Raw genomic sequence first — 25,929 nt, 5'->3', positions numbered from 1 at the left:
CTAAACATAGGTTTTACCTTCTATGAGAGTCCATTTGAACAACTGGACATTGAATAATTGAGATGATACTTGTTTAGATTTCAGGACACAATTGTCAACAGCATCCAAGAGATTCCTGACTGAGGCTACAATTTGGGTAGGGATCATTAATTTATTCTATTACTTCAGGAGGTCAGGGTTATCCCAACCCATTCACCCCAAGAGTAACATAATCCTCAATATAGCCTTTATGTAGAGTGAGGGTGTGGTCACCATTGTTGAGCCAGTGAGATAGGTTACAAATAAAGTACATCAAGATGATCAGCAGAGAAATTGTAGGAGGCAGCTGATGGCTTCTCAGTCTGTTCCTAGAAGTACCTAGAAGTAATTAGGTACAGTTTATGGGATCTGTTGGGAGACAGAAGCAGAGAGACACAGACAGGACTCATGGTTCTCCTTCCCAACATTTTTTAAATGTCCTTGATGTTCAGGGTCAGGGTTTATCTTTTCCAACTATTCTGTTCATCTTCTCTCCTTTTGTTTTCCAAAAGCTATTGCTTACACCCTGGACAGCAGTAACTCAGCTATCACCTCCTGCTTCTTTACTATTTATTTGCCAAGTTACTATGCCTGTCTCTGAGGATAGTAGAATAAGCACAGGGTCTGATTACTAATTATTTGCAAGCTCCCTAAGGGTTCCCCTGATATCAGATTGAATGGTTAGGGGGAAACTAACTGAACTTCAGCCCAAAAGAGAACTGAAAATAATGTCTCAGTCAAAATGACCACTGTATATTAGTCCCCAGGGATGGCTACCAAGTGGCTTTATAACAGCAACAACGTTAAGAATAGTGGGAACCCACCAAAGAATGACATAAATATAGTGCTGATATCTAAATTGGAAAGAGCTAAAACAGGGGAAAAAAATAGAAGCCAATTTTTACTAATGAATATTGATGCAAAAATTTTGAAGAAACACTAACAAGGTGATTACAGTAATATATCCCAGGGAATATACTCTGATCGGGTTAGATTTATACTAGAAATTCAGAGCTTAATATTAGGAAAACCTTCCACATAATTGACCATTATCAATAAGAAAATCAACTAAAATCATATGATTATCTCAATAGATGATGAAAAAGTTTTAGACAAAATACAGCACTATTCCTATTAAAAACGTTAGAGAGCATAGGAATAAAAGGAGCATTCCTTAAAATAAGTAGTATCTATCTAAACCCATTAACAAGCATTATCTGTAGTGGAGATAAGCTAGAAGTTTTCACAGTAAGATGAGAGGTAAAACAAGAATATCCACTATCATTACTATTATTCAATATAGTACTAGAAATGTTAGTGTTAGCAATAAAAAAAGAAAAAGAAATTGAAGGAATTAGAATAGGCAATGAGGAAACAAAACTATTGTTATTTGCAGATATGATGGTATAATAAAGCATCAACTAAAAATTACTTGAAATAACTTTAGCAAAGTTGCAGAATATAGGATAAATCATCTGCATTTCTTTTTTGATCAACAAAGTCTAGTAGCAAAAGATAATTTTTTTTATCTTTTGTCTTTATAACAAGAGGCACTGTTTATAAAACATAAACAGATAAAAAGATAAATTCCATTGAAATTATGGGAAACAATGTAAAATACTTAGGAGTCTACCTGCCAAAACAAATCCAGGAACTATATGAACCCAGTTACAAAATCCTTTTCACACAAATAAATTCAAATCTAAATATTTGAAAAATTATCAGTTGCTCATGAGCAACTGAACCAATATAATAAAAATTACAATTCTGCCTAAACTGATTTACTTATTCAGTGCCATATCAATCAAACTACCAAAAAAAATTGTTTTATAGAGCCAGAGAAAATAGAAACAGAATTTATCTGGAAGAAGGGGTCAAGAATATTACTCTAAGAAATAGAGTAGCATATCGGTGGAATAGATTAGGTACATAAGGCACTGTAGTTAATAACCAAAGTAATCTAATGTTTAATAAACCCAAAGACTCCTACTTTTAGGGTAAGAACTCATTATTTGACAAAAACTACTGAGAAAACTGGAAAACAATAGGACACAAACTAAGTATACACCAACATCTCACACCATATACCAAGGTAAGGTCCAAATAAACACATAATTTAGATGTAAAGGGAAATACCATAAGCATATTAGAAGAACAAGGAATAGCATACCTGTCAGATCTATGGGAAGGGGAAAAATTAGAGAGTGTTATGAAGTACAAAATAGATCATTTTGGTTATATTAAATTTAAACATTTTTGTACAAAGCCAATATAACCAAGATTGGAAAGAAGGCAGAAAGCTAAGAAAATATTTTTACTACCAGGAAAAAGGTCTTATGTATAGAGAGTTGAGTTAAATTCATAAGAATACTTGTCATCATCCAACTGATAAAGGGTCAAAAGCTATGAACAGACAATTTTCAGAAAATGAAATCAAAGCTATATATAGGCAACGAAGAAATGCTCTAAATCATTTTTGATTAGAATAATGCAAATTAAAACAACTCTGAGATACCACCTCACATATTGGCCAATATAACCCCCCAAAAAAGGAAATTAATAAATATTAGAAAGGATGTAGAAAAATTGGGACACTAATGCACTATTGGTGGAGTTGCAAACTGATCCAAACATTTCGCAGAGGAATTTGGAACTATGCTCAAAGGGCAACCAAAATGTGCATATCCTTTGACCCAACAATATCACCACTAGGTGTGTATCCTAAAAACATCATAAAAAAGGGGAAAGGACCTACATGCAACTATATTTTAACAACCTTTTTGTTGTGGCAAAATATTGGAAATTAAGGGAATGAACATCAACTGTGGAATGACTGAATAAATTGTGGTATATGAATGTAATGGAATACTATTATATAATAAGAAATGATGAACAGACAGATTTCAAAAAAGTCTGGAAAGACTATTATAAATTGAATCAAAGGGAAATGAATCAGGAAAACATCATACACAGTATCAGCAACATTGTGTGATGATCATCTCAACTGGACTCAACTCTTCTCAACAACATAATAGTCCCGGACATCTACAAATGACTCACAAGGTAAAATACTACCCATAACAGATAAATAACTGATAAACTCTGGAAAAAAGGAAGAAAAACAGCCAGAACCATTCATTTACCTCCTACTCCCATTGGCCATGCACACTGATTCTTCAGGTTTGTTAAATTGAGAGATGACTCATCTGAGGACTCCATTATTTAGCAGTTCCTTTATCAACATAGCTATGTCCCCTTTACCTCCCAGGATTTTCTTTTGGCTCAACTATACTAGCTACTAGGGCAACATTGGGGGTCCTTTGCAGTCTTCCACCCAAGTAGTAAGGCTTGACAGTGAGCAGTATTGACGTAACAGGGCCATCCTTAGTGCTGACTCAAGACAATAAGTCAGTTCAATAAAACAACTTCTATAAAATGCACTTTATCTTTCTGGTGATGCAAATTGCAAAGTGCAAAAAGTAATATGGGCAGTAACTCAGGTTACCCACAAGATGGCACCATATCCAAACCCAGATAGTAGACTATGGCAGCCTCACAGATTAAAACTTCTCCCCAACTATGATAACTTGAGTTTTCATGTCACAAATAGAAGCAAGTTCCTCCTTGTAGCTACAAGGTCAGGACAGTCTTCTGTGGTTTGTTTGAGAACCTTCACACTTTAACTTGGTCCTTTGAAATGAAGTCAGAGTAGAGGGTGGAGATCTTATTCTTGTCCTCTTCTGAGAAAGGGGCAAAGGGTGTGATCAGAGACTGTGGAGCTCTGTCTTGCAGAATGGGAAGGGCTAACTTCTCCACTTCCACCTTCCCCTCATCAGAGAATTGCTGCAGTAATCAGAATCTTATCTAAAGAATGCTGAGCTTGCCCTTTCTGATGATGTGCATCATCCAGTTTTCTAGTATTGTTTGTGATCATTGTCCTTTCTTTTCACCTCCATGCAGCAGTCCTATGCCTTGTCTGAGTCTAACATAGTGAAAATAAAATGAAATATTCTTCTATTGGTCTAATCTGAGCATCATCACTAATGAGCATCATTACTTAAAAAAAAAAAAGAACCATATTCATCCTGTTATCTGCCCTTGTTTTTATCTTCTGTTCAACTTTTAAAAATCAAAACTGTTGAGTTTACTATGCTTCCATATAGTCTTTTCATTTCTATTTCATTTTTCCTCCTCATTAGAATTGTTTCTTTGAGAAAAAAAAAAACTCCCTATCAATGATGGGAGAAAATGAAATGCACTCTTTTAGGATTCAGTAGTTCCAGTGGTTGGAAATTTTTAAGCAAAACGTAGATGGCTTCTTATTTGACGTTGCAGGGGAAATCATGTTCATGAATGGATCTATCTGACTGGAATAAGGCCCTTCTGTGTTTGACAACCTGTGATTCTGTGACCCCCTATGGCCACTTCCCAGCCTACTCTGTACCAGAAACTGGTACAGTAGTTTATTATAATTTTTTTTATGTTGAATCATTTGACAGTGTTAATGGCTTTGGTTGCCAAAGCATTCTTTTCTTTTATTATTTTATAGATAAAATAGATTTCAATACCCAACTTAGTGTATACATCATTCCCTCTTTGAGTCAATTTTGGTGAGGTTCTCACTCTCCTTACCTCCCCATTCTTACCTCCACTGTAAAATCTTTTTCTTGCCTTTTTCTTGGCAAAGAAAATCTATATTATCTACTTGTCTCTTTCTTTTTCTCCCAGTGCATTCCTCTCTCACTTCTTAATTTTACTTTTTAGATATTATCTCTTCACATTCAACTCAAACCTGTGCCCTCTGTCTATATATCTATATCTGTATCTATCTATATCTCTGTCTCTATATCTTCCTTCTAACTTCCTTAATGATGAGAAAGTTCTTATGAGTTACAAGTATCATATTCTCATGTATGAATGTAAAATGATTAATTTTATTAGTCCCTTATGATTTCCCTTTCCTGTTTATCTTTTTATGCTTCTCTTGAATCTTATAGTTTAAGTCAAGCTTTCTATTCAGATCTGGTCTTTTCATAAAGAAAGCTTAAAAGTACTCTGTTTCACTGAGTGTACATTTTCTCCTGACTTAATAAATGAGTGTTGAATGAAAATCCATAATTCTTTTTTATAAACCTTTATAAATCTTTTATAAACCTTTCCCCCAGTCTAACAGGACTATCAACCCTTACAGGAGCATGCTTAAAGAAACAATTCTTAGTTCCAAGATGCTATGTAGTAGTTGGGGGGGGCATTTTTCTAGTTCTGTGTGATTCATAACTAAGGAACTTATATTTTTATATAACAAAGTGAATACCTTGCTAAAGCCTCCCTTTCTAGAAGGTCCTAGAAATGAAGCAAGAAGTGAAATTACCCATGAGTATCAGGGTGGTGGGCTTAATGAGCCAAAGAATGTGAGACCAGGGACCCTAATTCTCTCTCATTAGAGGATAGAACTCCTTAAGACTATGTGTTTTAAACAGAATGCCTGGATACTGAACATGGAGTGATATAATGTCCCAACCTCTATGGGACCAACTGCTGCTATTAAAAAAAAAAAAAAAAAAAAACAATAATTGACGTTTCCTTAGCCCTTGAAGGTATACAAAATACACATTATTTCATTGATTACCAGCACTACCTTGGCCACTATTTCTCTCAGATCTTGATAGAGAAATTCCAGGATGCTGAATGCAAAAAACCTTTGGGAATAGTAGTGAACCCTTCCCAACAGTCCCCAGACCTGCTTTCAGCCTAGCCCTCAGACTCATCATCCTGTGGCAATGGACAGATAATGAGGCAGCAGATGTGGATACACTGGGAGCTGTAGTCACAAGACACACACAGAGATGGCCCAATCTATAGGTGGTGGTCTCAGTGGAAGCAGCACTAAGATTCAGCAGCTCCGTGGGTGTTTGAGTAACCTTTTAAGGCTCTGCTCACTCCTAGTGTGAGGAAAGGACTAGAAAAGGTATCCTAACAATTGTCTGCTTACCTACTCCTGGCCTGATTACCATAGCAAGAAGGGGCTCCCTCCCTGTAATCAAAAGAAGGTACTAAATCTACTGTAAAATTTATTCCAATCATGATTGATACATGGAATGTGTATACACTTATAGACAACACAAAATCTAGAAGATATGAAAGACAAAAAACTCTAGTTGCAAGAGAACTCAGCAGGTATCATATTTAAATAGTAGCTCAGAATGAACTAAGGCTGACAAATAAAGGCCACCTAACTGAAGTCAGTGCTGGATATGTGTTGTTGTTGTTGTTGTTGTTGTTTTGAAGTGGTCACAGTGAAGGGGAGCACCATGAAGCTGGTGCATGTTTTGAAATCAACTAATCTAGTCAATAAACTTGTTTGCCAACCAAGAAGAGAATGATGGGCTCATGACACTGCAATTATCACTTGCAGGAAAATGCTATGCCAACATCATCAGTGCCTGTGCTTCCACCATAATGAGATCAAAGAAAAATTTTACAAAGACTAGGAGACCTTTATCGTCGATGTACCAAAGGAAGATAAGCTTATAATTCTGAGTAACTTTAATGCTAGAGTAGACTCAGACTGCCAAAAATGGCAGGGAGTCTTTGAGAGGAATGGAGCTGGAAATAGTAAAAGCAACGATCATTTACTATTGAAGACTTTTGCATCTCATGACCTTCTCTTTACCGACACTGTCTTCCATTTACCTAACTGAAATAAAACTTTGTGGATATGCCCTCACAGCAAATATTGGCTTTAACAAATGAAAGCTTTTTAAACGGGGAATCAGGCCCCCATATGTGGTCATGTAACTGTGGGAGTCATGAAAAATTTGGCAACAGTAAAAGGTTTCTGAATGCAACAATCAAATATTAATTGAAAACCAAACATGCAGTGAACCCGAGGTGTTTTCTGGCAGCATTTGTCCATGTTGCATTGTGTAACTTCACCAAGACCTTGTACTCTTTACACTGCACATGCATAAATGCTACCAGAAATACCATCGCTCAGATTTAAGATTGGAATCCACAAAAATTTCTCAGGCAAAAAGGGGTCATGCGTGAAAAAAGCTGTAGAAACCCCATAATGGACTATGTGATTGTAAGGAAAAGAAATAGGATGTGAGAATGACAAGGCAAAGTGTGATGCAGAGTGCTAGTTTGATCATAGACCTATCCTCTCCAAACTAAATATTCCCATTCAACAAGAACAACAGCCTCAAAACAAAATGACTAACAGGAGAATTAATGTAAGCATATTAGAATGCTTTTCTGAGTGGGAACATTTTGTTGCTAACTTGGAAAGTTTGGCCAGTGCACAGTTGGCAGCAATGAAACAGAAAAGGAGTGGGAAGTTTTCAAAGATTTGCTGTACGGCACTGCATTTGCTCATCTGGGTGAGAATACTAGCAAACATAAAGACTTGATTGATGGAAATGATGGGGAAATTGAGAAACTGCTAAATAAAAAACAAGAACTCCACAGGGTGTACCATCAGGATAGTTTATCCTTCTCTTAAGGAGCCATTCTTTAATTCCATCAAAAATAAAGCAAAGTGAAATTTAGAGAGATGCATGATTCTTGTGTCAGTAATAAGGCAGATGAAATTCAGTTTTATGTTTATAGTAATAATACAAAGTGCTTTTATGAAACCTTGAAGATTATTTATGGGCCAAAATTCTACTCAGTGCCGATGAAGTCACATTGATTAGTGATAAGGATACGATCCTAGGGAGGTGGGACGAACACTTCCATCATGTTCTCTGTAAAATGACTTCAAGGTAACTTGCAATTGTGACATTCTCTGTTTTTATAATCAAAGAATCATATACACTTACCCTCAGTTTACCGAAATGTTTTAAAAAATTAATCAGCATATGATGTTCCTTACCAAAGATGTGTTACCATTTTCTTGAGACATATTCAATAAAACTATATCTCTTGTTTTCAGGATGCTGACCAGCATGTATGACCGATTTTGGAAGCAGGAATATTGGTTCCCTTCTCAGTACTCATGGGCTGACATGGAAGATTCAAATGGAATCATATACACTCACCCCAAGGACTTGTTAGCAGCTATTCCACTGACATTTATCATATTAATTGTCAGATATAGCTTTGAGAGGTAAGTTTCTCCCCATTCTTCATTTTGAAAAATTATTTATTTTTACATTATTTTCTTTTTAAATTTTGAGTTCCAAATGTCATGCTTTGCCCCCACCCCTCCTCTACCTAGTGAGAAGACAAGAAATATGTTATAAATAATACAAGTAAAATATAAAACATATTTCCATACCAGCTACAATTCCCCAAAGTAAGAAAATTAAAGAAAATGAGAAAATCGTACTTCAATTTGTACTAAGAGTTCATCAATTCTGTGTGTGTGTGTCTGTCTGTCTGTCTGTCTCTCTTCTCTTTCTTTGGAAGTGGATCATAGTTTTTCATCATGAATCTTTGAATACTGTTTTGGATTACTGTATTGATTAGTCAAGTTTTTCACAGCTGATCATCATTACCACATTGCTGTTACTCAGTCCAATGATCCCCTAGTTGTTCTCACTTCACTTTGAATCATATGCCACAATTTCTTCAGCCATTGCCCAATTGATGAGCAGCCCCTTGATTTCAATTTTTTTTTGCCACCACAAAAAGAATTACTATAAATACATTTTTAAATAGATTTTCCTTTTTTAAACTTTGATATCTTTAAGTTACAGATATAATATTGCCATGTCAAAGGGCATGCATGGTTTTGTAGACCTTTGGACCTAATTCCAAATTGTTCTCTAGAATAGTTAAACTATTCATTAGTGTACCTGTTTTTCTCTCATTCCTTCCAGCATTTGTAATTTCTTATAGATATGAGGTACTACCTTAGAGCTGTTTAAATCTGTCTTTTTCTAATCAATAGAGATTTAGAGTATTTTTTTCATATAGCTATAGTTTACTTTAATTTTTTCTCCTTAAAACTGCCTATTTACATCCTTTGACTATTCATCAATTGTAGAATCAATCTTATTTCTATAAATTTGACTCAGTTCTGTACTCAACATAAATATATATATATATATGAAATAAGGACTTTAATAGAGAAACTTGCTATAAAAATGTGTTATATTACTTAATTATGTATAGCACATTTTCTTATGATATCTCTTTTTATAAGATCTGTTTTTGCTTTTGCTTTGTCTGAGATCACAATTACTATTCTTCTCTTTTTTTAGTTCAGCTGAAACATTTTAAGTGTGCTCCAGCCTTTTAGTTTAACTCTGTGTGTATCTGTATGTTTCAAGAATGTTTCAGGTCTATCTCAAGTATCTAACAATTTGTTATTTGTTAGATTCTGGTTTCTAATGATTTCTTCTATCTCCTCCCATTTTATGGATTAGCTTATTCCATTCACATTCAGAGTTATAATTATTGTGTGTTTTCTTTCATCCCATTCCCTTCTGTTTATTCTTCTCTCTCATTTTATCTTGTCTTTCTATTTTATCTTGTTCCCTCCTCAAAACTCAATTTTTCTTCTAAACAAATTTTAAACAAATAAAATGATTTATCTTCTTGCCCTCTTATTTCCCTATTGATTGTTACATTTCTCTATACAACTGTGTGTGTGCACATGTGTATAGACACCTACACACATACATTCTTCCTTTTTGAATCAATTTCATTGGAAGTGGTGTTCAAGCATTGTTTATTCCTTCCCATTTTTCTCCATTGTAAAAATTTTTCTTTGTGTACCTCTTTTATGAGAGAAAACTTTTCCCCTTCTGCCTTGTCTTTCCTCCTTCTCCTAATGCATCCCTATTTCTCTCCTCTTTCTAATTTTTTTTGGAGATCATTCCAGCAAAATTAACTCACATCCATGCCTCTGTCTATATAAAATCCTTTCAATTGACCTAATAATGACAAAGTTCTTGATAATTCCATATATTATATTGCTATATAAGAATATAAAGTTATACTTTATTGAGATCCCTATAATTACTCTTTCTTTCATGTTTACCTTCTTATTCTTCCTTTGAGTCTTATATTTGAAAATCAATGTTTTTGTTCGGCTCTGGTCTTTTCATCAGGAATACGTGATAGTCCTCTACTTCATTAAATATCTACTTTTCCCTCGCAGGGGAACTCAAACTATGGCCCACGGGCCAGATGCGGCAGCTGAGGATGATTATCCCCCTCACCCAGGGCTATGAAGTTTCTTTATTTAAAGGCCCACAAAACAAAGTTTTTGTTTTTTACTATGGTCCAGCCCTCCAACAGTCTGAGGGACAATAATAGTATTATCTCAGTTTAGCTGGCTAAGTGATTCTTGGTTGTAATCCTGGCTTCCTTGCCCTCTAGAATATGATATTCTTATTCCTTCAGTCCTTTAATGTAGTAGCTGGTAAATCATGTGTTTTCCTGACTGTGGTTCCATGAGAGATGAATTGTTTGTTTCTGGCTTTCAGTATTTTCTCCTTGATATAGAAACTCTGAAATTTGGCTACATTCCTGGAAGTTTTCATTTTGGAATCTCAGGAGGTGATTGGTGGATTATTTTGATTCCTACTTTGTACTTTTTTCCGGGATATCAGGATAGTTTTCCTTGATAATTTCTTGAAAGATAATGTCTAGGCTCTTCTTTTTGGATCATGGATTTCAGATAGTCCAATAATTCTCGAATTATCTCTCCTGGATGTTTCCCATATCTATTGTTTTTATGATGATATAGTCCACATTTTCTTCTACCTTTTAGTTCTTTTGATTTTTTTTTAATCTCATGGAATCATTAGCATCCACTTGTCCGATTCTAATTTTTAAGGAATTGTTTTCTTCAGTGAATGTGGTCAACTCTATTGTTTTCTTTTTTCATCACTTCAGAAACTGTTTTCTTCTTTCATCATTCATTTCTTTTCTCAATTTCCCCCTTCCCTTTCTGACTCTTAAAAAACTTTTTGAGCTCTTTCATGAATTCTTTTTGGACTTGAGATTACTTCATATTTTCCATTGAGCCCATGAATGGGGTCATTTTGATAGTGTTATCCTCTTCTGATTTTGTGTTTGGATATTCCCTGTCACCATGGTAACAGGTTATAGAGCCACCTGCTAGTGGCCTCTGGGGATCTAATTCTGACCAGCAGAATAGCTCCCTTCAAGTGACAGGATGATAAGGAGATTGAGAGGCAGTTGTATTCTCTGACCTCTCTCCTCTTCCTTGCCTCAGATTTATTTCATTCTCAATTCACAAGCAACATCTGTGTCAATAAAGGCAGATTTGCAATTCCTTCAAGTGTGTTATGATTCATAGCTATGGGGGCTTTTGGAGAACTGACCCACCTCTTAATGGTACAATCCACTTTAATCCTTTACAGGCTTAACAATTCCCCATTTTTTTTGTTTTATGGGAACACAATTATTCCCCCCCCAACAGTATGGTCAGCAAGTTTGTGCAGTGGCTGTTATCTGAGTCTGCATGCTAAGGAATGCAAGCAGTTCTGTCAAAATCTTTTCCATCCAATTCCTTTGGATGGTTGCAGAGTGAGATGCTATAGCAGCTGTTGGATCTTGTGAGAAGTAATTTGCTCTAACATCATAAAAGTTCATCATGGAGGCAAACTTTCTGACAAATAGAGAAGTAGGATTGTAGTCAGAGTAGGAATTTTTCATAATTCTTGCATAAGTCTCCTAAGTCGGCCCTTTGATGTGTTGACCCATTTTAATTACCCCTACTGAAAAAGTCTTACCAGGTCTTTTCTCCCTTTCCTTCCCCTTGGGTTACTGAAGGAATTCTCCTGGGAGGATCCTATTCAACAAACAGCTCTTGAACGCTGCTGCTTCTTTGTTTTTTTGTCTTTCTTGTGCCCCACATTGAGTGCTATTTGTTATGGGAGCCACCTGCTAGTGGCTGCTGGGGATCTAATTCTGACCAGCAGAAAAGATCCCTTCATGTGAGAGGATGATGATACAAGGACACTGAGAGGCAGTTGCATTCTCTGACCTGTCTCCTCTTCCCTCTTGTCTCTGATTTGTTTCATTCCCAATTCAATACAAGTTCTTTTCCTTTCTTTTTTAAAAAATCTCTTTTGGGATTCATGCATAGGAATGATATTATTAAGTTAAAAGATATGCATGATATGCCCTTTGGGTATAGCTCATATCTTTTGATCATTTATCAATTTGGGAAATGGCTCTTTTTTTTTTTAATTTGATTCAGTCCCCTACACATTTGAGAAATACAGCCTTCACCAGAGAAACTAGCTTCACCCAGTTACTATTGCTGACCATATTTATCCCTGTTTAATTCTATTTTCTCTCTTTCCTTTCACTCTGACCCTCCTCAAAAGTGTTTTGCTATTGACCAAACACTCCTCCAATATGCCCTCTCTTCTATCTCTCCCCCTTCTCATATTCCCTTCCTCTCCTACTTTCCTGCAAGATAAGATAGATTTCTATACCCATATTGAGTGTATATGTTATTTCCTCTTTGAGCCAAATCTGATGAGACAAAGGCTTACTCATCACACCTTCTTCTCCCCCTCTTCTCCATTGTAAAAGCTTTTTCTTGCCTCTTTATGGCAGATAATTTACACCATTCCACTTCTCCCTTTAACTTTCCTCCAGTATATTTCTCTATTACTCCTTAATTTTATTTTTTAGATATTATCCCTTCATATTCAATTCACACCTATGATGGTTTCCCAAGGCTCTTCCTTCTGACCTTCCAAGTTGTCTTTGGTATTTCTGGGCTGAGAATCTGGAACCTTCCAGTACTGCCATTGATTCAGAGACTTGGCCAGGGCTGGAAGCCAGGGCAGGAACTTAAAGTTGTTTGAAAGAGAATTTGTGAGAGGTCAAGTGAGTCTCTACTTTTACTCCACCATCTTGGCCCATCTCCAGTAAAACACTTTTCCCACAAATAAAGTCAGATTTAAACAATTGGGAAAATATTAATTGTTCATAGGTAGACCAAGCCAATATAACAAAAATTACAATTCTACTTAAATTAACTTACTTATTTAGTGCCATGTCAACCAAACTACCAAAAAATTATTTATAGAGCTAAAAAAAAAATGACAAAATTCATCTGGAGGAAAAAAAGTCACCATTAATGGAATTAATAAAGAAAAACGTGAAAGGAGGAAGCCTTCCAATACTAGATCTCAAGCTATATTATAAAATGGCAATCATCAAAATAGAATGGTGGTTTAATGGAATGATCTTAGTACATAGTAGTAAGTGATTATAGTAATCTAGTAGTTTTATAAACCCCCAAAGAACTTACTTTTTGACAGAAACTTCTGGGGAAACCAGGCAGTTTGGCAGAAACTAGGTATAGACCAACATTTCATACCATATACCAAAGTGAGGTTAAATTGGGTATATGATTTAGACATAAAAGGCGATACCATAAGCAAATTAGGATGATGAGGTCTAGATATGGGGTACCTAAATGAAATTAGAGTTTAATTGAGGTGTGTGGCAGTTTCAGGGTACAGGGAGTCAAATGGAGCTCCCCTGCAACCTCATTGGATTCGGCGCAAGGATATGGAGTTAAATGAAGTCTAGTGGTGGCGTGAGGGTCCCCAGTAAAGGAATTCATTGGCCCAAAAAGCTAGATTGATAAAAGAGGTTTACTATGGGGTTTGGAAGTAAGGCTAAAGTATAGTTAAGGAAATAGGTAAAAGTAGAGATAAGAAGGACACCGGACATAGAGTTCCAGTGGACAGAGGGTCCTGGCATGCCAGGCATAAAGCTGGCATGTTTGTGACCTCTGCAAAGAGGGGGTCCCAGCTTGGCTCTTTTATAATAGGAGATTTAGCTAAAGGGGCCTGTGGGTGTAGCCCCAAATTGGCTCAGATCCGGGTGGGGCTGGGACAGGCCTGGATCTTCTATTGGAATTCAAAGGGACCAGGATTTGTGACTCAAAAGGTCCTTGATTGATAATTACATCAACTAGGAGGGGTTGGAAATCAGAAAGAAAAGGAATCTAAAAGGGACCACACCTGCATCAAAGGGATTATGGAATATTTTACCTGTCATATCCCTGGACAATGGAAGAATTTGTGAACAAACAAGAGATAGAGAGCATTATGAGATGTAAAATGGATGTGGTTGATTACATTAGGTTAAAAGATTTTTACACAAATAAAACAAATGCAATCAAGATTAGAAGAAAAGCAGAAAACTGGGGGGAAATTTTAAAGTTACTGTTTATAATAAAGACCTTATTTCTCAAATATATAGAGAACTAAGTCAAATTTATAAGAAAACAAATCATTCTCCAATTTATTAAATGGTTAAATGATATGAACAGGTAGTTTTCAGGTTGAGAGTTAAGGCTAAAACTTCATTTTTGTAACAAAAATTTAAATTTAAGTATATTTTTAAAATTACTGCTTTCTACTATCATTAATTAAAATCTCAAGATATCATATATACTTATCCCATTGGTAAGTTGCTCCAGGAACCTCCATTATGAGGAAAGACCTAAGCCAGATATCTTTCATTCTCAAGATTTTGTCATGATGTCCTCATTGCAGGTATTATCCCTTCCCCTACATTATAGCTCTTTTTTTAAAAAATCTGATGTATTCCTTAATTAAATGTAAGTTCCTTCAGGACAGGAGCTGTCTTTTTATTTCCATTTGTATCCCTAGTTCTTTGCCCAGAATGCTTTGCATGTGTTAAGCACTTCATAAATGTTTGTTGACAACTTGGGCAAGATTTCTCATCAACCACATTGGCTACAAGTCAATATTTTGAATAATTGATGTCAAATTTTTAAAATCCTTTTCAGATCTAATTAGAGCATTACCGGTTTTGCCACATTGTATAGCTTTCAGACCTTATTACTACAGTCTTCAATTTGTAAGGGTTTTTTCTTTGTAGGAATTGTTTTAAGTGATTTGGTCTTTTTGTGGAATACTTTTGTAACAATTGTTAATACATCAATTCACTTACTTGGTCACATATAAACTGCAGTAGGTCAGAAAAGAAAAAAGAAACAGAGAATAGTCATCATCTTTTTTTTTTCTTTTTCCCGTATCTAATAGGTCAAAAGTTCTTCAGATCCTAATCAATAAGGAAATTCTGTCATATCACATTGGCACTCAGCAATGGCTGAAAGCAGGCCCTCCAATACTCCAAGGGCCTCAGAACCAAAAATGACATTTCTGAGATGGCCTTAGCTAAATAGAGAACTCCAAAGGTTCCGAGTTTCAGGGACTCCTAGGTTTTCATCTCTTTCTATCTCCTCTCATAGGGTCATTGGGTTGCCCCTGGGCAGGCTCATGGGTGTGCATGATGCTCGCAGGATCAAGGCTTTTCACAACCCAATCCTGGAGTCCTTTTTTCGTTCTCAGAGTCAAAATCCAAAAGAGGTGAGTAAGGGACGAATTATGATGCTCTTAAGGAGGTCAGAGGTCTAAGCGCCAATCCCCCTCAGAAGGGAAATATTTGCTTTCAAGGAAATAGTGTTCCTGAATAGGAAGTAGGGGAAACAGTGAGATGTGTGCTCAAGACTGATTCACAAACAGGCTCCTTGTGGTTCCATCTCTCTTCAGCAGAGCAATTCTTGCTCTGAGCACCAAGATCCACCAATTTTTAGCATCAGAATGGATTAGGAGTTTCCCAAAACTGGATTCTAATCTCAGCTGATGACTTGCTATGTCATTTCTCTCACTCTAAGCATAAGTTTACTCATCTCTTAAATGTGGGGCCTGAACTTGATGTACTCTAAATTTTTTTTTCATTTGTTTCAGTGAGGTGGTTGGAGTTAAGTAACACCTAGGGTCACACAGCTTGTAAGAGTTAACTGTCTAAGGCAGAATTTGAATTCAGATCCTCCTGACTTTGGGGCCTCCAGTGGGCCATCTAGCTGCCCCTTTATGTACTCTTAAGTCATTCCCAGGTCTCACTTTCTATGTTCTGTGGATAAAAGTTTGCAATCTAGGAATCATCTTCAATTCTTCTCTCTCATTCACACCCATATTCAATAAGTGGCCAAATCTTATTGATTCCCATATTTCCTCACGATCATCCCCTTCTTTCCATTCACATCATTAATTCTATCCCTCTAGTTCCCATGATTGCAAAAACCTTCTACTTGGTCCCCTTACATCCAGTCCTCCATTCCATTCTCCCCACTGCTGCTAAATAGATCATATTTAAAATTCAAGTCTATGTTGTTATTCTTCTGCTGAAGAAGCTTCAGTGGCTCCCTATTACCACTGATAAAAAAACAAACAAACAAAAAAAAACTTCTCTGTTTAAAGCCCTTTATATTCTGTCTTTAGCCTATTTTTCCATACAAATTAATTCCACACTTGCCTTGTATATTCCAGCTATACTTGCCAACTTGCTGTTTGTTTGTGATGCACAACTTTTAATTTCTAGACTCTGTGCTCAAGTTGTGCCCCATGCTTGGAATACTCTTCCTCCTCACTTGCACCTTTTGCTCCACAGTTCAAGTGCCACCTCCTAAGACCCTTTCCCTTATTTCCCTGTTTTTAATGCTTTCAAAAGTGAGCAAAGCACTTTACATATATTGCCTTACCTGATATCTTAGCAACCTTGTGAGTTAGATGCTTTAATTTACAGATGAAGAAACTGAGAGGTAAAGAGCAGAGGCACAGAGCTAGTAAGAGTCCAAAGCAATTTTTCTAACTCCAAGTTCAAAAACTCCAGCCATTAATACCTGATGTTTTTTATGGACAGGGAGTGTTTCATTTTGTCTTTGTACAGAACCAGCACATAATGACTATTTTTAAATGATGCTGTTTGATTTTGTCAGAGAGATTCCTTCAGTATGGGCCTCTGTTTCACCCTCTTCCCTCAGGGCAAAAAAAATCCTGGCAGGGGCCAAGGTGTGGGGAGTGTATGCCATTGGCTTTGGATGGCAGGGAGGAGGCAACCCCACCTTCTCCTTGCCATTCCCTTTGAGTCTCAAATTCTCAGAGTTGAGGAGCTGAGGGTGTTGGGGGAAGGGAATAAGGTGAGACTGAGCAAACTTGAGAGAGAGAGTAGTCTCTGAAAACTGAAATCTACCCTTTTTTTGCTCCATCTCCAAACCCCTTACCATCCTGTTGTATCTAGGCTCAGCTGAATGATCTGGCCACCCAATGTAGCCTTTCTGTGAGGCAAGTTCAACGATGGTTTCGATGCAGGAGAAACCAGGAGCGACCGTTACTGAGCAAGAAATTCTGTGAAGCCTGGTAAGCTGCAGAAAGCTGATGGAGGAATGGCTCCAAATAGTCCATTCTGGGATGGGGAATCATGATGCCAAAAAAGCAGAGACCCAGTTCATCTGTCTCCCCATGAACCCACCATAGCAATACTCTTGTCCATTAAGCCTTCCTCTCCTCTCTAACTTTAGATTTTTTTTATTTTCAGTTGGAAATTTATAGTTTACTCTTATTTCTTTTTTGGAGGCTTCCTTGCTCTTTACAATGTGAGTATGTCCTATCCCATCCACACCATATGCCCTATCCCTTCCCATTTGTCTCCTCATCCTATCTATCCTCACTCTCTGCCTCTGTCTTTCCCTTCCATTTTCTTCCCTTAACCTTTACTCTCTTATTGTTTTCATTTCTGTCTTCATTCTCCCTCTCTGTTCCCATACTCTTTGTCCTATCTCTTCTTACCCTTTTCATGTTTTCTGCCCATTTCCATCCCCTTCATTCACTTATGTTCTCATATTCTGCTTTCACCATCCATCCCCTTGTGCCTTTCTGTTCTTTTTATCCCACCCTCATCCTCATTTCTCTCCTTCTTCTCCATGTCATGTCCATTCTTTTTTTCCCTCTGTTCCTTTATCCTCTCCATCTCAACTTTTTCATCTTTTTCCTTTATCCCCCTCAGTTCTCTTTTAGCTCCCTGATCTTTATCTCTTTTTGACCCTCCTTAGCTCTCCTATCCATCCTTACTTTTCCCCCTTATTCATTCCATACCCTCCTTCAATATCCCAATGGGTGGAAGAAATGCATAACTGCATTCATTCCAGGAACTCTGCAACTGGACTGGCCCATCTGACAAACAGGAAGGATAGATCAGAAATTTTGAATAAAATGTGATGATGGCATCAGATTATTGAGGCAAGAACTGCAGGAAGCGTGCACTTATGCTGGGATAAAGAATGTCAGGCTAGGCAGATTGGTTAAGTATTCAGTTTCTAAGTGCCTACAATGACAGGTGCCCTATTTGGGAGTACAATTGGTCATGTTCTGTTGAGTCGGTGCCCAGTTTGATAAATCCCTCCAACCCCATCCCCAGTTCAGACTGTGCCATAGCCAACACAGCCAACACAAATGCAAATGACTCACCAGCAAAGATCAGAACAGGAGTCTGGGACCAAAACTCTCCCTGACCTCTTTTCAACCATGACTTCTTTTCCTGAGAATGAAAGAGAAAGGGGAAACCAGGAAAATATTGTGTGATTTTACAAAATGTGGCTAAGATATTTCCTACTGAGTGCTTGGAGTATCCTGGGGAAATGTCGAACTCAAGCTATGGGGCTGAGTCACTCTCTATGGAGGTGGGCCTTGATGAAGGCAATTTCTGGGAAATTGATCCTTGTTTCTTCCAGGAGCCCTGGCTATGGAGGTCTAAAGCATGCTGGGAAGGATTCCCTAAACAGGTGAGCAGCCCCAGGATAAAATACAGTGGACCCTAACTACTGAAGCAAGTGCTTACTCCGAATTCCAGCATCCCAGTGTTGCAATGGGCACTCAGAGACTATATCTATACAGGAATTCCTCTCTGTAACAAATCTTTAAAAAGAGCTCATCCTGTGTCAGTTGGAAGATCTTGAGTGTGGCTCATTGTTCTTTGGGATAGCTCTAAACATTAGAATATATTTCTCTAAATTAGCCTTGATTTAACTCATAGGCAATCTGCCCATTACTCTGCCTTATGAGGCCAGCTGAAGGTTTTCCTCATTTGCAAACACCTGAAGCCAGCTGTCTTGTCCCATCTACTTCTCTTCCTCTCCAAAGTGAACATTTCTAGTTTTTTCAGTTCAAAGTTTTTGTGTTCAAAGATTTCTGCTACACTGATTATCTTCCTCTGGTCCCTCTCCAGTTTATCAACACAATGTCTACAATGACCAGAACTAAAAATAATGCTTCAAGTGTATTAAATGCTTGGCTATAATATAATGAGAATCTATTTGTAGAATTGGTCTGGTCTATCAGTAATTCCATGAGAAAATGGTAATGTAGTGAATCAGGTATGACCTGACTTGAGGAAGTGTTGTCTCAGCATCCTTTGGTCAAGAGACCCAACCATGCATGGACAGAGAAGATACAAGAAGCAATCTTTGTTCTTAGCAAATCCCCTTTTGTTTCTCCCCTTGACCCCTGGATCTTTCTGTACCATAATCTGACCTCATGACTGCTTTTACCTTCAGCCTCTGAAGCCTGCCATATACTGGTGGTATCTTTTGGAGTTTAGCTTCTACCTCTCCCTGATAATCACCTTATCCTTTGATGTAAAAAGAAAGGTGAGTATGGTGGGAGTCCAAGGTTTGGGAAAAGTACAAAGAGGGGAAAAACAGAGGTCAGCTTCTAGTTACTGCCCTCCTTGAAAATGTGGGAAGTTAGATTTGGCTCTATAGGGGTATTCCTGGGATCCCTGGCATAATCAAAAGGCACTAATTTTTTTTTAATTAAAGCTTTTTATTTTTCCAAACATATGCGTGGACAATTCTTCAACATTAGCCCCTGAAAAACCTTGTGTTCCAATTCCCTCTCCCTTCCCCCACGCCCTCCCCTAGATAACAAGAAATCCAATATATGTTAAACATGGTACAAATACATGTTAAATCTAATGTATGCATATATATTTGTACAATTATTGTGCTGCACAAGAAAAATCTAATCAAACCAGTGAAAAAAGAAGCAAAATAAAATGCAAGCAACAACAAAAAGAATAAAAATGCTATTGTGGACCACACTCAGTTCCTACAGTTGTCTCTCTAGGAGTAAATGGCTCTCTTTATCACTGAACAATTGGAACTGGCTTGAATCATCTCATTGTTGAAGAGAGCCACGTCCATCAGAATTGATCATCATATAGTATTGTTGTTGAAGTATATAATGATCTCCTGGTTCTTCTCATTTCATTCAGCATCAGTTTATGTAGGTCTCTCCAAGCCTCTCTGTATCCATCCTGCTAGTGGTTTCTTACAGAACAATAATATTCCATAACATTCATATACCACAATTTACCCAACCATTCTCCAATTGATGGACATCCACTCAGTTTCCAGTTTCTAGCCATTACAAAAAGGGCTACCAGAAACATTTTTGCAAATACAGGTCCCTTTCCTTTCTTTAAGATCTCCTTGGGATATAAGACGAATAGTAACACTGCTGGATCACAGTTTGATAACTTTTTGAGCATAGTTCCAAATTGCTCTCCAGAATGGTTGAATCCTTTCACAATTCCACCAACAATGTGTTAGTCTCTTACTTTTCCTACATCCCCCCAACATTCATTCTTGTCTTTTCCTGTCATCTTAGCCAATCTGACAGGTGACAACTCAGAGTTGTCTTAATTTGCATTTCTCTGATCAATAGTGATTTAGAGCATCTTTTCAATATGACTAGAAATAGTTTCAATTTTTTCATCTGAAAATTATCTGTTCATATCAAAAGGCACTTGTCTTATTGAAAAAACAACAACAGGTCAGTCAGATCAACCTGAGATCAAGGTGCTTTTATGAAGATTAGATAAGGAGGCTTTTATCTCAGGGGCCATTTCAGTGAAGTTCAATTCAACAACAGTGCATCCACTAGAATTTCTTTTTCCCAGGTTTATAATTGAACAAGTCTCCAGTTCTCTTCCCTCTAACTCACCAAATCTTTCCTGCCCACCTCATCTCATTTCACTCCATGTGTCTTACCTAACTTACATTCCTGCCTTCCTGTAAAGGATATTCTTGAGTTCAGGGTGGAAGTCATGGATGATATAGTGTAGGGAAACTGCATGGATCAGGATCTACCATCCCTGAGCAAAGGCAAATCCAGCTTCCTTTCTTGGGAAATCCCAAAGATCCTAGCCTTATGGCTGTCCTCTTCTTCCCAGGATTTCAGAGAGCAAATCATCCATCATTTTTCTGCCATCACATTGATCTACTTCTCTTACTGCTCCAACTACATTCGCGTTGGAACCCTGGTGATGCTGATTCATGATGTGTCTGATGTTTTCTTGGAGGTGAGTGAGCCAAGCCAATTGTCTAAGAGGATGTATCTTGAACCCCTGAGAGTCTCGTTTTTGCAGGGGCCACAGGGCCAGAGAAGGGCAGGGCTGTGACCCCAGATGTTTCTGTACTCATAGCAGTTCAGTAAAAGGCCTGTTGCTGTCTTCTAGTAGTTACGGCCTGCATTTTTGTCTTAAGTCTCCTTCTAGCCCAACATTCTTTGACAATCTGTGACCACGATTTGGCAGGTGATGATGATGATGATGATGAAAATGATGTGATACACACACGTGTGTTTAAGTACAGGTAGTGAACAAATGAGAAGGTAGTCAAGGCCTAACCCTGTAACTATGTTAAAGGAAACATTATCATTTTTGCTAATGTGGCCCAACAATGAGGGAAGAAGCAACAGACAGGATACCAATAAGATGGAAGACAGACAATAAACATTTATCAGATACCTACTATGGGCCAGACACTATACCAAGAACTCAAAAACAAAGAGAAGCAAAAGGCAGTCCTTGCCCTCAGAGAAGTCACAATCTGATGGGGGAGACAACAAGCAAACAAATATGTACTAACAACTATAATCGGGATCATGGTGATGGTTGTGATGATGTATTTGGGAAGCATCTTGAGATTGGCAAAGAACTTTCCATATGTTATTTCATTTAATTCGCTCAATAATAATGTAAGGAAGTTATTATCATTATCCCCAGTTTATAGATCTGCTCAGGGTCATAAACTAGTGTCTGGGGCTGGAGTCAAACTCTAGTTCAATGGGCAATCTATTACAACCTGCAAAGATCTGAACCAGTGAGTTCTACAGTTTAGATTTTTAAAAATTAAAATAAACTTACAAGCCCACAAGGGGCAGTTGTGATTAGATGATACTTTCTATAAAAAAAGCCCTGGACCTTTCAATGAACAACAAGGTTATTGTGAATCTACAGTGAATAATCTAGTGAGATCTTAGGCTGCATTCAGAGAATCGATGTCCAGTACAAGGAGGTAATAATCTCTCTGGGTTTCATGTGGATCGGGTCACATCTATAATGCTCCGTACAACTCCAGAAGCCAGATTTGGGAGAGACTTGTAGAAGGGAGAGAGCATTGGAGAGGTGTCTTGGGCACCAGAGAGCTGGAGAGCTTCCAGAGGGGGGGGGATTAGGATAATGAGAGGACTCTGGAGCTCATGCTTAGCTGGCATTGGGGATGCTTGCCTCAGAGAAGCCCCAGGGGTGGAAGAGTTGAACATAAGAGTTGATTTCAAGTGTTTATAGGATTATCACTTCACATTTGTTCTGTCTGGCCCCAAAGGGCAGAAGTGGGAACTAGGTATTTTGCAGAGTCAAATTTGGGCTGACTCTAAGGAAACTCTTCCTAACAATCTGAATGTGTAATAGGTTTTTTCTGGGGAAGAATGGCGTTTCCTTTGCTGGATGTAATCCTGTAGAGGCTAGATGACCAACCACTGGCTAAGAAGTCAAAATAGGGAATGGACAAGATGCCCTCAGAGGTCCCTCTCATCTCAGCTTATGTCATTCTAAGACTGCTTCTCTCCTCCATTCCAAGGCAGGCAAGATGTTCAATTATGCACGATGGAAAAATTCAAGTGAGATAGTCTTCATCATCTTTACTGTGATATTCCTTTTTAGCCGGCTTATTCTTCTCCCATACAGGTAAGCCTAGTTCTAGAAAATGGCAAAAGTTGTGGGCAATGACTGCGAATCCTGGGGGGTCTTGGCACCCCAACTCCTTCTTTAGAGTTTTCTGCTATGATAGTCGTGGAAACATGTATAGAAGAATTGCCTGTGTTTAACATATACTGAATTACTTGCTGTTTAGGGGAGGGAGTAGGGGGAAGGGAGAGAAAATTTTTGGAACACAAGGTTTCTCAAGGGTGGATGTTGGAAATTTTCCATGCCCATATTTTGAAAATAAAAATTTTTAATAATAAATAAATAAATAAATGAAGTTTTTTTTTTTTTTAATATTTTCTGTTCCTTAACAGAGGAATGAGAATGGTTCTTGGTTAGGCTAGGAGGCCTGCGGGTCTTTCCCCCCATACTTAGAGATTCTTACTAAGCCTCACTCTTCTTGGAAGAGTTCTCATGTGGAACACAAGTTGTTTAGAGGCCAGGTCCTTTCAATGTTTCTGGTGGCCTGACCCTCTACCATCCCCTGAGTCCTCCTCTCTTTTTAACAGAGTCCTCTACACCACCATCTATGATTCCATGGCCGAGCATAAACCCTTCTTTGGTTACTACTTCAGCAATGCCCTCCTGTTTATTCTTCAGGCTCTCAATATTTTCTGGTCATACCTCATACTTCAAATGTTCTTCAGATTTATTATTATTGGCAAGGTATGTACCAAGGATGTCCTTGGCTTTGGTTCCTGATTCTTCTTTAACCCAGGGATCCTGATGGTCTGTTGTCTCAGAGGCCATTTGAGCAGCTGAAAGTCAAGTGAATAAAATCCTAAAGGGAATGGGCTACACAGCTAAAACAGATAATAGATAAAAGTGGGAAAAGGGGAATGAGGTCTCAGACCTGGCATTCTAATGCCCATTGGCACTAGACAGATCTGGATTGGCTAGGAGATGGATGGGAAAAAGGAGGAAGGTCTCACCCAAAATCCTTTCCTCTTTCTCTCTCACTTCCCACTTTTCCCTTTGTGTGACTCTTCTTATTCTTTCAACTGATCTCTTTCCTCTTCTTGCATTCTCTTTTTTACCTATTTCTCTGTTTCTTCTTTCTCCTTATCTTCCTGATTCTGCCTTATATCATTTTGTCCTCTCTGTTTCTTTTTTGTTCCCTTCTCTCCTTGTCTCTTAATGAACATTTTCCTCTTTTTTGAGATATTTGTAAAGTGCTGATTTGTGTAAAAGTTTAAAAGTTTAATTTAAAATTAATTTTAAAATTTTTAACTTAAATTTAAAAATTTTAACCAAAAAGTGTAAAATTTTTAATATGCTTAATACAATGTCTGACATATAATAGGCATTTTATCAATTTCTATCCCTTCCTTCCACCATCTTTCTCTCTTTTGCTTCCCATCTTTTCTTTCCCCCTATATTCTGCTGGTTCCTATATTTTGCTCCCTATCAGATTGCTCCTCTCTATTTTGGTCCACTCTTCTTTCTTTCTCTATCTACCCAACTTTGTTGTCTGTTTTTCAGGTGAATAAGGATGTGAGGAGTGATATAGACGAACAGTGCACCAGTGATGAGCAGTCAGAGACAGAACAAAAAAAGAATGGGAGTCCAGCAATGTCACTTATGGCCTCCCCCAACCCTAAAGTGACAGAGGGGCAGGCACTAACTAAAAGACACTGACAAGTTCCAGCAACATAACCTGGTTCAGCACAGGGGCCTCAGAGAATCCAAATCAATGAAGAACTCTATATGGCTGATCTTCTGACTGCTTGAAGATTAAGTCAGTATGAGAAATCTCTCAGATTCTGATCCAGTGCAAAGTTCCTTAGGACAAAACCTGAACTTGTACAATGCCTCTTACTTCTTATTTCTCCTTGTCTTCCATCCTCACCTATATTGGATTTTAGGGAAGAAGGGGAAAGATGGAATCTCTGAACAGGATATTAAGAGAGGCTTACTGATCCTTCCCTTAAATAGCCTTTTCCCTGAGTTAATGCCACTGAACTGCCCTATCCCTGAGACCAGAAGTCTCCCAATTTTTCTAATCATACATTCTATTGGTATAACATTTTTATCATAAATCTGCGACAGATCATAAATTTGCAACATGTGCATAATGATTCATCTCTAAATCGTATACATTTGATGCTATGTTGACATATTATTTGTTTTGCAACATACACAAAAATAAAAATTTAAAAGGGTTGCAATAAAAATGAAATAATATTTTACATAATAACCATACAAAGCCCTCCAAAATTACAGTATTTTTATTGAAAGCAATATGGTTGACTGTGCTTCATTATTTTTTTTAAATCTCAGCTTCAATTCTCATAGCAGGGAATTGAAAGCATGATTTTCAGTTTAATTCAATAGCTGACTACTTAGTTTGATGGATCTCAAAGCTGTAGGTTGTACCTCACAGAGATACAGAGATCCAAATGGAAGAAGTTCATCATTGGCCATCCTTACTCAATCACAATACTTATTTTGCAATCCCATCACCAATTATGCAAAAGTTTTTTTGTTGAAATTTGGCTAGTAGATTTCTATCTTCCCTTATTGAAGGGGATGAGGATGTATGTATGTATGGAACATGATTTCCGAAGGTCAGGCAGATACCAGATCTGGAGGTTGGTTGTTTCATTAGGAGAAAGAAGCTGCAGCAGAATAAGTGGCAACATGCCTGCATCTACACTGTTTTCCATCAGTATGTGGCTCTCTTCCTTTATTTCCAAAATATTCAATGAAGTTGTGAAGGGGAGGTAGTTTGGAGAAATGGGGTCTTTGGAGCAGAATTGCATATCTAATAAAGTTATAGACTGGATGACTTGAGTCAAAAAATCCACTACCAGTTGCTAACACAGTTGTCTCTCAATCCTTGCTGACTGATGGTTATTTCTACACTGACTGTTGCTGACACTCTGCTTGAGTTCTCCTTGAAGAAGCCTTTCCTACCTTAAGGAAGCTTCTTTTTATTCAGGAAGGGGGAAATGGGAATGGTGATATGAGCCCAGAGAGGCAATGAAGAGTTTACATCTTCAGGAAGCAGTTCCTCTTTCCCTGGCTCCTGTTCCTGTGGCC

General features: G+C 37.6%; 1 protein-coding gene across 1 annotated transcript; it reads left to right on the top strand.

Annotated features, from left to right (window-relative positions):
* The first annotated feature begins 7,955 nt into the window (after window positions 1-7,955).
* LOC127545286 (ceramide synthase 4-like) lies at window positions 7,956-25,688 on the top strand. The gene is made up of 10 exons (XM_051972462.1): window positions 7,956-8,128; window positions 15,251-15,368; window positions 17,083-17,201; window positions 17,380-17,437; window positions 18,572-18,622; window positions 19,394-19,486; window positions 21,073-21,201; window positions 22,763-22,869; window positions 23,397-23,553; window positions 24,370-25,688. The coding sequence occupies exons 1-10, from the start codon at window positions 7,956-7,958 to the stop codon at window positions 24,523-24,525; spliced, it is 1,161 nt and encodes a 386-aa protein (XP_051828422.1). The 3' UTR covers window positions 24,526-25,688.
* The last annotated feature ends 241 nt before the right edge of the window (window positions 25,689-25,929 follow it).

Source organism: Antechinus flavipes, chromosome 1 (assembly GCF_016432865.1).
Source record: "Antechinus flavipes isolate AdamAnt ecotype Samford, QLD, Australia chromosome 1, AdamAnt_v2, whole genome shotgun sequence".
Lineage (NCBI taxonomy): Eukaryota > Metazoa > Chordata > Mammalia > Dasyuromorphia > Dasyuridae > Antechinus > Antechinus flavipes.
The sequence above is the reverse complement of the archived record's forward strand: the minus strand, read 5'-3'. Positions and strand labels throughout refer to the sequence as shown.

Coding starts and splice junctions, on each gene's coding strand:
- LOC127545286 (XM_051972462.1), top strand. CDS start 7,956: ATGCTGACCAGCATGTATGACCGATTTTGGAAGCAGGAATATTGGTTC. Junction 17,438..18,571: donor GCTTCCTTGCTCTTTACAAT/GTGAGTATGTCC, acceptor TGTTTCTTCCAG/GAGCCCTGGCTATGGAGGTC. Junction 19,487..21,072: donor CCTTTGATGTAAAAAGAAAG/GTGAGTATGGTG, acceptor TCTTCTTCCCAG/GATTTCAGAGAGCAAATCAT.